General features: G+C 44.6%; 2 protein-coding genes across 2 annotated transcripts in view; one reads left to right on the top strand and one right to left on the bottom strand.

Moving 5' to 3' along the window:
- The window catches only part of LOC138803694 (filensin-like), a 58,273-nt gene extending 50,280 nt beyond the window's left edge, over window positions 1–7,993 (bottom strand). Inside the window, exon 1 of the mRNA XM_069987752.1 lies at window positions 7,857–7,993. The gene's annotated coding sequence lies outside the window, so the exon portion shown is untranslated. The remainder of the gene's footprint in view (window positions 1–7,856) is intronic.
- Window positions 7,994–8,598: 605 nt separating this feature from the next.
- LOC138803709 (destrin) overlaps window positions 8,599–13,121 on the top strand; it is a 29,403-nt gene continuing 24,880 nt past the window's right edge. The window contains exon 1 of the mRNA XM_069987781.1: window positions 8,599–8,735. Within this exon, the coding sequence (XP_069843882.1) occupies window positions 8,733–8,735 (3 nt within the window). The 5' untranslated portion in view covers window positions 8,599–8,732. The remainder of the gene's footprint in view (window positions 8,736–13,121) is intronic.

Raw genomic sequence — 13,121 nt, 5'->3', positions numbered from 1 at the left:
TAGTTTTTTGTGGATGTGGATATATGTGTGTGCTTTCAGACCTAATAATGTGTAAAAAATGCTTTATAAAACATTTTTAAACATCATAAGGCAGCTAAGAGAAGGTAGTTGTATTCTCTCTTGCACATAATCAAATCTGCCCCCCCCCCCCCCCAGCTAGTTGGTTTTGTTGTTATTTTGACACAAGGTATCAACTACATAGATCAGTCTGGCCTTAAACTACAGATTCCCTTGCCTCAGCCTCCTTAGTGCTGAGAGTAACAGGCAAGCTAAACTTTTATCTTTTAATTGGGGGGGGAGGGGTTGGGGAGAGGGGGGGAAAGAGCTAATGTGATTTCCATTCTTATATTATTTTTTAGTGCCATTTGGTTCAACCAGCAGAATGGCCCAGGTCCATCCAAGTCCTGGCGCAGGGCCCAGCCCCATCCCTTGGCAGCCAGTGAGGCATTTCTTGCCGGAGCTATCCCAACTGCTGCCACTGTGGCTGCCAACATCACCTTGGTTACCTTCAGGGACACTCTTGCCACAGCCTGGCTAGTGAGGGGAGCTCCAGTCCCATCAGGCTGCAATGCTGATTAATATAAGATGAGCCAAGATGCAAAGGGAAGAAAACCACAAAAGGTCAGACCTCCCAAAAGATGACTCTAGCTTCCACAGACTGGACACCAGGCCCATGTCACATCTTTGTACTGGTCTTGTTCTTATAGTCTCTCTCCCTGGAGGAATTTGAGATGTTTCCCAGCAGCTGTGTCAAAAGGCATTCGATATAGTGTCTGGTTACATGTCCCTTCCCACCTGTGCAGGTGTTTCAGGCCATATCTGGGCTCCTAGTTTCTCTTCCACTTTAGGGGAGCTTCACAGGAATGTGTAAAATGGCTCTATCCATGTTGCTGCCTTCAACCCTCTCCTCAGAATATCCTAGAGACTTTTCTCTGAGCCTTTACTATCTGTCCTCTCTATTGGCAGAGGAAAAGTCCATATGTCCTTGGTGGCATCCTCAAATGGTTGTCCAGTAAATTGAGGAAAATACTTTATCAGTTCCAGATTTTGTGTCCGCTTTTAATCGCCTTGCCTGAGAATCTCAATTATTCACAGTGTCCATACCATATAGTTTTTCTTTTCTTTCTTTCTTTCTTTTTTTTTTTGGTCATGGGGCTTGAACTCTGGGCCTGAGCGCTGTCCCTCAGCTCTTCAGCTCAAGGCGAGTGCTCTACCACTTGAGCTACAGCACCACTTCTGGTTTTCTGGTGGTTTATTGGAGATAAGAGTTTCACGGACTTTCCTGCCCGGGTTGGCTTTGAACAGGGATCCTCAGATCTCAGCCTCTTGAGTAGCTAGGATTACAGGTGCGAGCCACCAGTACCCAGCTAACTTTCCAGATTCTTAACATCACTCTTGATGCTCAGTTTCTTCTATACACAGACATGGAGGAATTTTTTTTTAACTCAGGAAAGGAAAATATTTCCTTTTATTTTTTTTTCTTTTCTGAAGGGAAGATATTTTCATCTTCATTAATTTTTATGTCATTATTTTAGCCCAGAAATGTCTGGACTAACTCCATTTGAAATTCTTCTCACTAGGAAGACACGGCAAGCAGCCCAGAGAAATTTCTGTCCTTAGGAAAGGGGAGCTCACATAATCCAAGTTCTTTCTTCTCTGCCTAAAAGTAGTATCACAGTGTATCTGTTGAATATTCTCCTCTTGCTTTTTGTAACCATGGTTTAGAGAAGTGTTTCTTAGGTCAGCCTTTGGCTGAGCCAATATTTATCATTTAAAATTTTTCCATGAGTCATAAACGAACCCCGCACTGCACTGTACCTTCTATGGGAGTTTCTTTCCTAGAGTCATTTAAAGGAAAATATGCTGAACCTAGAATCCAACACTTGGCCTTTATCAGAGTATGTGCACACTTCCTCCTGCTTATAGGACCTTTCTCTGACCTTTCAAAGGTATGCCACCAGAAGTACTCTTCCTACTCAACAATCTAGAACTCTCTACAGAGGGGCAGGCTTGGCTAGGCTAGGTAAGAAAGGAAGCTTGGGGGGGCGGTGAGGGGAAAGTGGGGGGAGGAATGGGAAGGGATGAGAAGGGGAAACAAAGGAGGAGGCAACAATGCTTGATAAGAAATGTACTCATTACCTTGCCCATGTAATTGTAACCCCTCTGTACGACATTTTCTCTCTCTCTCTCTCTCTCTCTCTCTCTCTCTCTCTCTCACACACACACACACACACACACACACACACACACACACACACACAAATAGCAATGAAAAAATAAAAGGAAGCTTCAGAGGTTAGCATGGAGGGAGTGATTCACTGGCTCAAGGGGCGGGGGTGGTGGAAAGGTTTTCTACAGAATCAAAAAATGAAAATGAGCAAGAGATTCCATCCACATCCAGCATGGATGTGAGTCCACCTCTAAATGAGTGGGCCTAAATTTACTGTCCAATGCCTCCCTAACTTCCTTCTCCCTCCCACACCCACCCACCCACCCACACAAAGCTGGTTACCTACTGCTCATTCCTGTAGTCCTAGCTACCTGGGAGATTAAGAATAGGAGGGCTGATGTTTGAGGTAGAAAAGTTCATGTGAGCCTCCTCAACCTATAGCTGGGTGTGGTAGAGAGTGCCTGCTACCCTAGTGATGTGGGAATCTGAGATTGCAGGCCAACCCCAGTGAAGTCTGCAAGGCTCCATCTTATCAGAAAGAGGCTGAGTATGGTGGTACATGCCAGTGATGACCAGCTTAGGGAGGCCTAGGATGGGCACAGATACATATCTTAATCAGGAAGGGAGAGCCTACCTAAAAAATAATCAGGAAATAATCACAAAACAGGAACTGGAGACAAGGGCCAATAGTACTTAGCAAGCATAATGCTCTGAGTTCAAACCCTAGTACTTAGTACTGCCAAAACCCAATAATAATAATAATTAATAATAATAATGAAGAAGAGGGAGAAAAAGGAGGAGGAGGAGAGAAAGGAGGAGGAGGAGGAGGAGGAAGGAAGGAAGGAAGGAAGGAAGGAAGGAAGGAAGGAAGGAAGGAAGGAAGGAAGAAGGAAGGAAGGAAGGAAGGAAGGAAGGAAGGAAGGAAAAGGACTGATTGCAAGATGTGATTGTTGGCCTCATCTGTACATCATGAGTGTGGTGAGGTTAATGCTGTTGGGTCCCTTTGTGCTGATCAGCTCCCTTACCTTAAGATATAGGTAGCAAAGGGAACCCCATTACTTTGTAGTCTGGACCATTATAGCAATGAATTGATTTGAATATAAAGAATAAGCATAGATTTTTTAATACTCAAATTCTAAGGTTTATAAACCAAATTTCATGAGCCTTAGTATGTCAAACAGGAGTTCTACAAATTGTTAAGGTTATGCTAGTTCATCAAAGATTTGTGTGTGTATGTCTGCGTGCATGCGCACGTGCTAGATATTGAACTCTGGGCCTTAAACATTCCAAGCATGAGCTTTACCTCTAGCCTCAATAATCCAAAATGCATGCATACATCTTAGAGCCAAAGGGATTATTCTTAGCCCTTCCTGGGCCAAGTATTCTTTTTGAGATTCTTATGAAAAGCACACACACACTGAAAGATTCATATTTGTTCCAACTCACAAAGGTTGGTCTATAATCTGTAGGAGTTCATGTACTCCTCTAAAGCTTATCTATTAAATTAGATATCTCAGGAAAGTATGGGGGAAATGTTCTGAAAAAGAAATCTAATGTGGAGATAATGAAACAATCCCATAGACAGATTTATACACACCAAGCTCAGAGTCCATATCACACTGTTTATCAGTTTAAAACCCTCCACCTTAGAAATGAAACAAGTGTTAGAGCATAAGCCTTCAGCAAAAAAACAATGGGACAGTGACCAGGTCAAGCTCGAGCTCTAGTACTGGCACAAAACCTTCCAATCTTTTACATGTACATATACAGTTGATCTCAACAAAAGGCTGCAGTTTGTGTTTATGCATTCAACACAAATGGGTCCTCATACACATTATTTCCTATTTTTCGTAAGGATGCCACCTTCTGTCTACAGTTCTGGTGATTGTGCTTCTGAAGAAAAATACTGTTAGAAAGGCTCAAATGGGACAAATAAAAAAAAAACAAGAATTGGTTTCAAGAGAGACAAAATGAATTCAACCCTTTAAAATGCCAAGAAGCTCAAGGACTGAGTATAATAAAAAAAAATATCAAAGGAAAGAATGACTAGAAACTTACAGTAAATTTTAACATCCAAAAGCAAGGGGCCTTTTTTTTTTTAAAGCTTGAGTCCTTTTAGACAAAGTAGGGCTATACTATATGCCCTAATGGAAAGGGAATGATAGAGAAATGCCTAGCATAGCTGGTAGTGGTGAACTCTAGCTGGGACCCATTTGCTGTCCTGTCCCTTTGTAGACTTCTGCCTCTCTTATTGCTACTGTGGTGGGAAAACATTACAGCTTGCGAAGTATCCAATGCAGAGGCTGCCAGGTAATGTCAAGATTACACTAGAGCCCTGCAGAGGTGTAAAAAGTTGTATTAATACGTGTTTGAGCTTCACAGTGCTTCCTTATTTCCTCTATTATTCTAGCTTCCTAGTTTTCCCTTCTTCTGGGCATGGGAGGAGAGATGACAAATGATTCAATCGAAGAAACCCAACTTGTCTAGTAAAGGAACTCAAAGGACACCTCCACCAGAAATATAAAAAAAAATGGCCATGATAGGAAACTTGAAAATGATTGCTGTGATACTGTCTACTCCATTTTCTCATGGTTTATGTACAACTTATTCTGCCAACAACTTACTCTGTAGAGAAATCATGTGGTACAGATCATTTCCATGAGCATACTCCAAATACATTTAGTCTTTTTCCTACAATATATGGCCAAGACTTGAGGCTGCCTGACCCATCAGGTTTGGGTTATGGGCAGTAGGTAAAGGGATGTCCATCTTTTCCTTCGTTTCCCTTCGTTTAGTTTTGCCAGTAACCATCTGTTGTTGAAGCATGGGACACACCTGTTCTCTTCAGCCTCACCCATGGGTGAGGCCTGTGTGGCCTGATGGGAAGGGCTATATGCTTGAATGTCACTGCTTATGCTTCTAGGCTCCCAAGGAGTATTTCTTCATCTTACCTTATCTGTTGTATGAGATCAATTATATCTACCCATGGTAGTCACTGCTGGTATTTCTCAGTCTCCATTTCTCTCCCTTAGTAACCCTTAGTAAAGGAACTCCAATTTCTATTTTTTTTGGGGGGGGGGGTTGAAAACAGAACTTGTAATTTTAACATACACAGAAGACAGGATCTTTGGATTAAAAAAGTGTAGTTTACTTTCTAACCAATATCCAAAGGTAGGATGAAGTATTTCAGGAAGGTATCCCAATTTCTTACCCAAGCACATGAATGGTCAGGAAATAAGACATTTCCCAGTCTCCTTCGCAGGCATGTAATAAAAGCAGAAACTTTTGTTGGTACTTCTGGGGAGGGAAGTTTCTTTAAAAGGTGAGGAGGTTCACTTTTTACTTTCTTTTTACTGCCTAGAATGTGTTCTTGTACCCATTGTTGACAATTAGGTGACCCTAGGAAAGGAATTTATGCACAGCAAAGCATAGGGTATAGACTCAATCTTAAACATTATATCAAATCAATATACAAAGTCTAAATTACTTCCATTGTAAAATAAGCTCACATATTAATATTTGATGGTGGCTTAAACCATTATTTTGAAGTCTGCAATACAGAACATTGAAAACATACATACAGCTTGATTTTGTTCATTTATTCAGCAGTGTATGTTGGCAACTCTCCATGTCATCTTACATTACAGAAAAAAAACCACATATGGAACATTCTTTCCACATATATTTTAAAGAAATCATTTAGTCTAGCCTTAAATACTTAATTCTCTTATTTGTCCCTAAGAGGTGTACTAGTATATGTATGCAAAAAGGCCATTCACAAGCTAGTCACTGAAATATTGTGACAGCTGTGCACTGAGAGTAAATAGAGTAACTGGTATGCTTTACAGTAATTTCAAGGGATGATAAGGCAAAGTCACCAAGTAACACTCCAGGCTGAGAAAAAGATCCATCATCACGTTAACTTTAACAAGAAACGTTACGGGCTGGGCTTGGTGGTATTCCTGTAAATTCCAATATTCAGGAGAATTGAGGCAGGAGAATCCCAAGTTTGAAGTAAGCTTGGGCTACACAGTGAGACCCTGTTTTTATTTATTATTATTTTTATTTATTTTGCCAGTCCTGGGGCTTGAACTCAGGGCCCGGGGACTGATCCTGAGCTTCTCTGGCTTAAGGATAGGACTCTACCACTTGAGCCACAGTGTCACTTCTGGCTTTTTCTGTGTATGTGGTACTGAGGAATCAAACCCAGGGCTTCATGCATGCTAGGCAAGCACTCCACCACTAAGTCACATTCCCAGCCCATATTTATTGTTTTTAAGGCACTAGAATGAGAAGTTTTGTCTGGGAAGGACAGTAGAAACTTTGGAAGCTTGGAAGAGATAGGAAAGACAGGCTGAGGCTCAAGACAGAAAAGTTTGGCTTGCTGAGAATTCTGGAAGAAGCCACAGAAAACTTTAAGCAGGCAAACAGTGGGTTTAGGTAGACTCTGTGGCAGAGCAGAGGATGGAAATCGATCAGGTGAAAGAAAGAGCAGGCAGTCATGTGTCCATATAACAGCATGCTTCAATTCTGGACTAGGAAAGGAAGCTTCATATTTACTGGAGGCCAATGAACTGTAGACAGACAATAAAAAGGAAGGAGGGAAGGGGAAGGAGAAGGGAGAAAGAAGGCAGGCAGGCAGGCAGGCCAGGCAGGCTGCCAGGCCAGCCAGTCTGGTGGTGTTGGCTTATACTCATGTAATCCTCAGGAGACAGATCTGAGGATCATGGTTCAAAAACAGCCTGGGCAGGAAGACTGTGAGACACTCTTCTCCATGTAACTACAACAACAACAACAAAAAAAGCTGGAAGTGGAGCTGTGGTTCAAAGCACAAAGCTCAGAACAGAGCCCAGGCTCTCAGTCCAAGCCCCAAGACTGGCATAAATAGGAAAGGGAAAGAAGCAAGCAAGCAAGCTAATTATCTTGCTTCCAGATGCAGGGGGGTGATAAAGAGTTGTTTCTCAACAGTTATCCAGTGTAATTCCCCCCCCTCCCCCCACCCATTCCCACCAACCAGGTCAGGTCTCTCACTTATAAATTTGAATTTGAACAGGTTCACCAGGTGATTCTGACTGCCAGTCTTCTGGCTTGCCAAGCAAAACAAAACAAAACAGTAGCAAGTGGAGCAGGCTTAAAATAGCCACAACTTGCTTACTGTCTTGAAGAAAAGTTATGACGACTGAGTTTCCAGGCTCAGTGGGCTGAACTAAACCCACACACAGGAACACACACACACACACACACACACACACACACACACACACACACACACACACACACACACACACACACACACACACACACACACACACAGGCTCCGATCCGCTAGTCCAAATTTGGAGAAATAAAATAGTTCTGGTAGACATTACCACCGTGTTCTCAGTAGCTTAAATGAAATAGAACTGAAAAATAAAGTTAATCATCCCAGTTGTAAATTCTTTCCTATTACACACACACACAAAACCACCACCATTGGGTTTCCCTGGGACCCTCTGAACACTGTGCTTCCGTGCAGCCCACCCCTTAGAAAAGCAGAATCCTCAATTTAAAAATGCAGAGGGGCAGAAGCCACCGTGCCAAGTCCGGGCAGGCGTCTCCCAGCCACACCCCCGGGGGCCGGCCGGGTCTTCCCGCCCCCCCCCCCGACGGTTCCCAAAGATAAATCAATCACTCCTGTGTTGCAGACCTGGAATGAACGGTGACTCACGGCGCACTCACGACAGCCACGGCTGCCACGGGAGGAAGGAAAAAATGTGCACTTTTTTTTTTTTTCCTCTTTCAGCCAAGGCCGGACGCGTCGGGCTGGCCAATCAGGGGAGGGTGGCGGGAATCCTACCAAAGTAGGCAAAAAAATGCGGGACGCCGGCTCCTGGCCGCGGCGCGGGCTCCCGCCGGCCCTCCCTCCCGCCAGGCCCTCCTCCCAGTCCCCCTTCCCTTCCCCCGCCCCAAGCCCGGCCCCCACTCCGTCCTCCGCCCCGCTCCGTCCTCGGCGGCGCGCACACCTGCCCAGGTGGCCGCTTCTATGTATGGGCAACGGCTGCGCAGTGGGCGGGGCGTCACGTGGCCTCGTTCCTGACGGGGTGCGGGGCTGGGGGGAAACCGGTTGGTCCACCTGAGTCATCCATCCTTAGTCTGTCCAGCCCTCGCCAGCAGGTCCGGGAGGACCCACCCACGGCTCCCCTTCCCCTCCCCACTCTCCTCCCCAAAGACCAGAGCTGGTGACTGGAGACTCCGCCCCGCCAGCGCGGAGCAGGTGTGGGAGGCCTGCGTTCCCCACCCCAGCAGTCCGCAGTCCGTTCGGCCGCAGGAGTGGGGCGTGGCTAAAGCCGGCCGGTTGCGTAGCAACGACGGGCGGTGCGTGGCGTGCGCAGCCGCATTTCAGCCCGACGCGAAGCGCGCGTCCTCGCCCCCCCCCTTCTACCCCTCCCTTGGTAGGCTCGCGCCGCCGCGTCGGCTCTGCGCTCGTTCGGTCAGTCCCGCCGCCGCGAGGAGGACGCTCTGAAGACTCGGCGCCGGCCGTCTCCCTTCCCCCCCCTGAGTCCCTGTGACCGCCCCAGCCAAGATGGTGAGTGGGGAGAGCTCGAGGTGTAGGCCGCGGCGGCTGAGGGCGGTGGGCGCCCGGGGCGCCGCGGGGTCTGGCCGGAGCGAGGGGCGTGAGGCGCGTCCCCGCCCGCGGCAAGGAGGGAGGGCTGCGGCACTCTGCCGGCCGCGGTCGCCCGCGCTGGGCTCCGCACTCCTGGGCGGTTCCCCGGCCTCGGCGTTGCGCCCACTGGCGTCCAGGCCGCCGGCCCGCACTGTGGCTCGGTCTCCCGGCCGGGCCTCGGTTCCACCGGCCCTGGGTTCGACGTTCCCACCGCTTGATGAAATCGATCCGGAGGGCTGCAGACCGCGGGGCGGGGCGCGGGCCGGGAAGCCCGCCTCGGGCTCCTCTCGGGGCGGGTTTCTCCGCTGCTGTTTCGCTCACCGACCCGTGTGCATTTTTGTCGACCACAGTTCTCACTTTAATCTCAGTGAGGAAAATGAGGCCTTCATTGAGCCGCGGTGGAGGGCGTGATGATGGCCGACGAGCGCGACCCTGGCAGGAGTGGGAGGCGGGGGCCGGCCGGGCCGGCGCTTTGTCTGTCGTATCTGACAATCAGCTTCCAGCAGCACTCTCGTGGTGCTGGTCGAATCTGGCACTGTCTCTTTTAACCCTCCCCTGTCCGATCCGTCCATCCGTGCTTACTGTGCTTTTCTTTTAACCTTATGGACAGTTCTGCCATAACTTGGCATGAAAGGGAGGAGAAGGCTTGGTCCTATTAATCAGATTTTAAAAGCTTTTTTTTTTTTAATTACTCGAGTGACTGGAAGGAAACATATGTAATGCATCCGAGATGGCGATTTTTCCTAAATTTACATAATTTCTCTCCTCTGAGCAGTGGCTGGAAACTGTTGTAAAGCAGTCGTCTCTCCTAGACCATCAGGTGAAACAGTTTGTCATTTTCTTTGGTCTGCACACACTGTTACCATTTTTGGTCAATGATTTGCAGGGCAAAGCCTCCCCAGGCTTTGCTTGAAATATTCCACTGTTAACTGCGTCTGTCTGCCTGGAAACAGTTGGTTCCAGTTTGTCCGAATACACAGTGTTTTCACTTGAGAACAATTTTGGTTTTCACTGAGGTGTTGAAACTTTCTTACTGATACAGGCTGGCTCATTAGTGGAAAGGAGGAAAAAAAAGAGAGACTAACAGGTAGTTTCTTGATGACTAACGATGTGTAATTAGGGTTTGGCATGTAGTTTTTTTTGTCCTTTGGTTTAGTGCTATAAGCTACAAAGAGAATCAGCATCTTAAGTCTCTTTAACCTCTTCAAGGTTTTAAAGGTAGGCACTATCCTGTTTTTACTAAAAGACTTAATCGAAGGGCTTTGAGTACTAATAAATTTGACCTTCACCAGTGATGCAAATGCCTTCAGAGGACTGGAGCTTAGTCTAGTATCTTCTGATTTAACATCTTTTTTTTTTCCTGCTAATATAGACTTTTCTTTTCTGATTGAAAACAGGACCAAACATGTTTACTTAGTACTTAAAATTAAGTCCTTAAAGCTTTGCTTCTAGACTCCCATTGTAAGGAAACTGAGTCACGAGGGGATTAGAATAACGAAAGGGCAGAAATAGAACTTAACAGATTTTATTTGGGAATGAAGCTTGGGAAGAGTGACCAAGTTTGTTTGCTTGTTTGTTTGTATGGCTGAAGGGGAAATGGCACTCCCTCCCTCCCCCACTCTTTACAACTAGGGTCTTTTTAAATATTAGGTAGAAAAAGTGAAGTGGGAGGGGTGTTTTCAGTTTAAGTCATTTTCCACCACATATTTTTAGATAAAGTGAAGAGCCTAGTACCTCCTAATACTTTGTGGGCCAAGTGAACGATTAAATATAGGCCTTGGGTGAATGTTTGTAATCCTAGCTACTCTAGAGGTAGAGATCAGGAGGACTAAGGTTCCAGACTAACCCTGGACAAAACATTTAAAAAAGTTAGATCCTGTCTTACCCATCAAGCCAGGCATGTGGGAACCGAGCTATAAGAGAGCTATTATATAGGTAGAAAGATTTAGGTATGAGGTCAGTCCCCAGCAAAAACTCAAGACCTTTTTTAAAAAAAAAAACTAAAAAAGGTCTGGACATTGTGGCTCAGGTGGTTAGTGCTAGCCTAGGGAAGCACCAGGCCTTGAGTTCAAACTAAGATATTTATTTATTTTTTTGTCGGTCGTGGGACTTGAACTCTGGGTCTGGGTGCTGTCCCTCAGCTCTTCAGCTCAAGATGAGTGCTCTACCACTTGAGCCACAGTGCCAATTGCAGTTTTCTAGTGGTTTATTGGAGATCAGAATCTCACAGACTTTCCTGTCCGGGCTGGCTTTGAATTGTGATCCTCAGATCTCCACCTCCTGAGTAGCTAGGGTTACAGGCCTGAACCACCAGCGCCGGGCTTCTAGATGCTTTTAAAACCTACTTCTGTTGGATGCCTGCAAAGAATTTAGAGCACAAACCAACCATTTATAAAGATTGCTTTTACATTTGGTCTTAGACACAGAAAGCATCATACTTCATTCTGAACGCCACGTTCTCTATGTTTTTAAAACTATTTAGATTTGTTGGTTAGCTGCTTGGTTGCAGTTTTTGTTGTTTTATGCCAGTCCTTAAGGCTTCAACTTGGGGCCTGGGCACTGTCCCTGAGCTTTTTCTGGATATAAGAGTTTCATAGACTTTCCAATCCCATGTTGCCTTAAACTACAATCCTCCTGAGGAGCTAAAGATAACAGGCATGAGCCACTGTTGCCTGGCAAGTTTTTTTTTTTCCCCTAACATTTTTATTTCTAAATAAAACTTTATTATTACGGTGTTTGGCAGAGAGGTTATCATTTCATAAGTCAAGTAATAAGTACATTTCTCTTGAGTTAAATTTTAACTAGTAATTGGTTTGTTCTAAATAAACAGAATTACTTCCTAGTCCTCAGTAAGTCATTCAGAAACACTTGGGGGGAAAAGCAAACTGGAATTGACTCACTTGAACACTTTAAGAAATTTCATGATTTCAAAGGTCTCACTCACTATAAAGTGTCCCTTCCCACCCCAAGTGTACCTCCACATGAACCACATTTACACACCCCAAATAAAACTTTCCTCTGTGTTTACTGAGCTTGCCAGCTTCCTTGTATGTGCAAAGATGATTTACCAGTCTATCAAGTTCCTAGGGTTATTTGTTCTAGTTGATGTAGATTGATACATTGGCTATATAGACTTGCCTAACTCCTCCTATGGCCTTGTTAAGCAATTGTAGCATAGCTACATGCTTCTCTGTAAAGTAGGAATATATACTACCCCCTAGAACAGTTAAAAGTCTACCTGGCAATCTACCTAACTCTAACCTTACCATAAACAGAATGGTACTCTAACAAACTGAGCTTATTAACATAGACTGAATAAAATCTTCTACTTGGTGGTTAGTAAAAACAATTTTACTTAGAACAACTTGGTGAAAGTGATGATGTGCCTATTTGATATATGCGAAAACCGATTGGAATGGAATAATAGAATAGGAGAAGATCACTTTTTGTGACCCTGCAATCATACTTTAACATTAATTTTAACCACCAAACATAGAGTCAAGGTCCTTTTGTATTAAAGAGAGAAAAAAGATTAAGGCTGGGAATGTAGCAAGAAGCTCAGTGGTAGAGCACTTGCCTAGTATGTGGTCTTAGGTTCTATCACCAGCAAACAACCCCCCCCCAAAAAAAGAGGCTAATTTTGTCATATTTCATTTATAATAATTAACAACTAAATGGTAGCTTGTTTTTCCCATTCCTTCTCCCTTTCTTCCCTAGAGAAAACATCTCTTTGTTTAAAGACTTAATGTAGCCTATTAAGTTTTTTTTTTTTTCCAGATTGCTATAATTTAGAATATTCATTAAGAAAGATCTTCCCAAGGCCAAAGAGATCCTGGGAGGAGTAAACCAGGGAGTCTTGAGGAAGGATGAGAACAGGTCTTATCTTACAGTATATATATACAACAAGCCTATCTTCAGTTATTCAGAAAAATAGGAATGAATGAGGGTGGATTTTTATAACCACTGCTTTTTAGGAGCACAGGACTCAGATAAATTTCTACCAGCACCCAAAATAAGTAGATTTCATTCTTATTGGTACTTTCATACTTTCAGCTATACATATGGAAGCCTTAATAACAGATACTTCATTGGTGAACTTATGTATGTGTGTGCCGGTCCTGGGGCTTGAACTCAGGGCCTGAGCACTGCCCTGGAGATTTTTTGCTCAAGGCTAGTGCTCTACTGCTTGAGCCTCAGCTCTACTTTTTGTTGATGGGCTTTAGATTTTTATATAAAATGCTATGCCTTGGTACAGCCTTCAGTACTTTTTGAGTTTGTTTGGGGGGAGTGATTTTTTTTTATTTTTAA

This window comes from Dipodomys merriami, unplaced genomic scaffold (assembly GCF_024711535.1).
Source record: "Dipodomys merriami isolate MVZ:Mamm:240054 unplaced genomic scaffold, mDipMer1.0.p SCAF_346, whole genome shotgun sequence".
Taxonomy (NCBI): Eukaryota; Metazoa; Chordata; class Mammalia; order Rodentia; family Heteromyidae; genus Dipodomys; species Dipodomys merriami.
Note: the sequence above shows the minus strand (reverse complement) of the source record. Positions and strands in the feature narration are given on the sequence as shown.